Source organism: Cystoisospora suis (assembly GCF_002600585.1).
Source record: "Cystoisospora suis strain Wien I chromosome Unknown contig_1943, whole genome shotgun sequence".
NCBI lineage: Eukaryota > Apicomplexa > Conoidasida > Eucoccidiorida > Sarcocystidae > Cystoisospora > Cystoisospora suis.
This window is the reverse complement of record NW_027154743.1, coordinates 1,227-2,340: the sequence shown is the minus strand read 5'-3', so window position 1 is coordinate 2,340 and position 1,114 is coordinate 1,227. Positions and strand designations below refer to the sequence as shown.

Genomic DNA, 1,114 nt, shown 5'->3' with positions numbered 1-1,114 from the left:
TCGATGATGTCTTAATTTATTCTAAGACGAGAGAACAACATCTGAATCACCTCGAGTTGGTATTAAAGCGGGTTCGTGAGCACAAGTTATTCTTACAATTACCTAAATGCGAGATAGCTACACAATGCGTAAGCTACTTGGGATTTGTGATAGAACCAGGAACTGTCTCGGCGGATCCGAGTAAGGTCGCGACTATAAAAGAATGGCCAGAAGCGCTACAATCGCGACGACAGGTTCGAGGATTCCTTGGATTGGTAGGCTATTACCGAAAGCTAATCCCTAACTTTGCAAAGCTTGCGTATCCGCTATTCCAACTGCTAAAGGAGGACTCCGATCTCGTGTGGCGAAGCAGGCACACGCGAGCGGTCCAGGATTTGAAGTCGGCGCTAATCACCACCACCAACCTCCAAATATACCACCCGGACAAGCCGCTTGTGATCAAAACGGACGCATCAAAGTACGCACTTGGTGCAGTGCTGGAGCAGGAGGGAAAGCCGATAGCCTTCGAGTCAAGAAAGACCAATATGCGAGAGCGGACGATGCCCGCCTACGAGAGCGAGTTACGAGCAATCGTGCACGCGCTAACAAGGTGGAGACAGTTTATCGGAAGCAAGACGGTGACCGTGGAAACAGATCACGCGACTTTAAGCAGAATTCTGAAGCAGGAGCAGGTAAATCCACGGTTGGGTTATTGGTTAGACAAGATCATGGATTTTGATATCGAAGTGGTGTACAAGCCGGGCCGGCAAAACGTTGTCGCTGACGCAATATCCCGTCGGCCCGACTTCATCGGTGTTATTACTCGGAACCAAGAGGAGAAGGGGGGGGATAAGGAGGAAGAGAAGCAAAAAGGGAGGGATTCCTGGAGCGAGCGGTATGCAGCGTGTGTGGATTTCAGCGAGGTTTGGGAACGGTGCGGAAGGGAGAAAGGAGACGATAACGGACAAGAGGATCTCCAAATCGCAATTTTATTCAAGCAACGGGAGTATCAGCGAGAAGCAAACTTTTTATGGGTGCGAACTAAGGCGGGTTGGAAAGTTTGTGTTCCGGGTAGTGAATTAAGGCGGGAGATTCTCGAACAGTTTCATGACCACGTGTTAGCAGGCCACCCAGG

General features: G+C 50.0%; 1 protein-coding gene across 1 annotated transcript in view; it reads left to right on the top strand.

The window, feature by feature from the left end:
- CSUI_004234 (retrotransposon ty3-gypsy subclass) overlaps positions 1 to 1,013 on the top strand; it is a gene marked incomplete at its 3' end in the record, with an annotated part of 1,394 nt that extends 381 nt beyond the window's left edge. The window contains exon 2 of the mRNA XM_068064427.1: positions 353 to 1,013. Within this exon, the coding sequence (XP_067923597.1) occupies positions 353 to 1,013 (661 nt within the window). The remainder of the gene's footprint in view (positions 1 to 352) is intronic.
- Between the last annotated feature and the right edge of the window lie 101 nt (positions 1,014 to 1,114).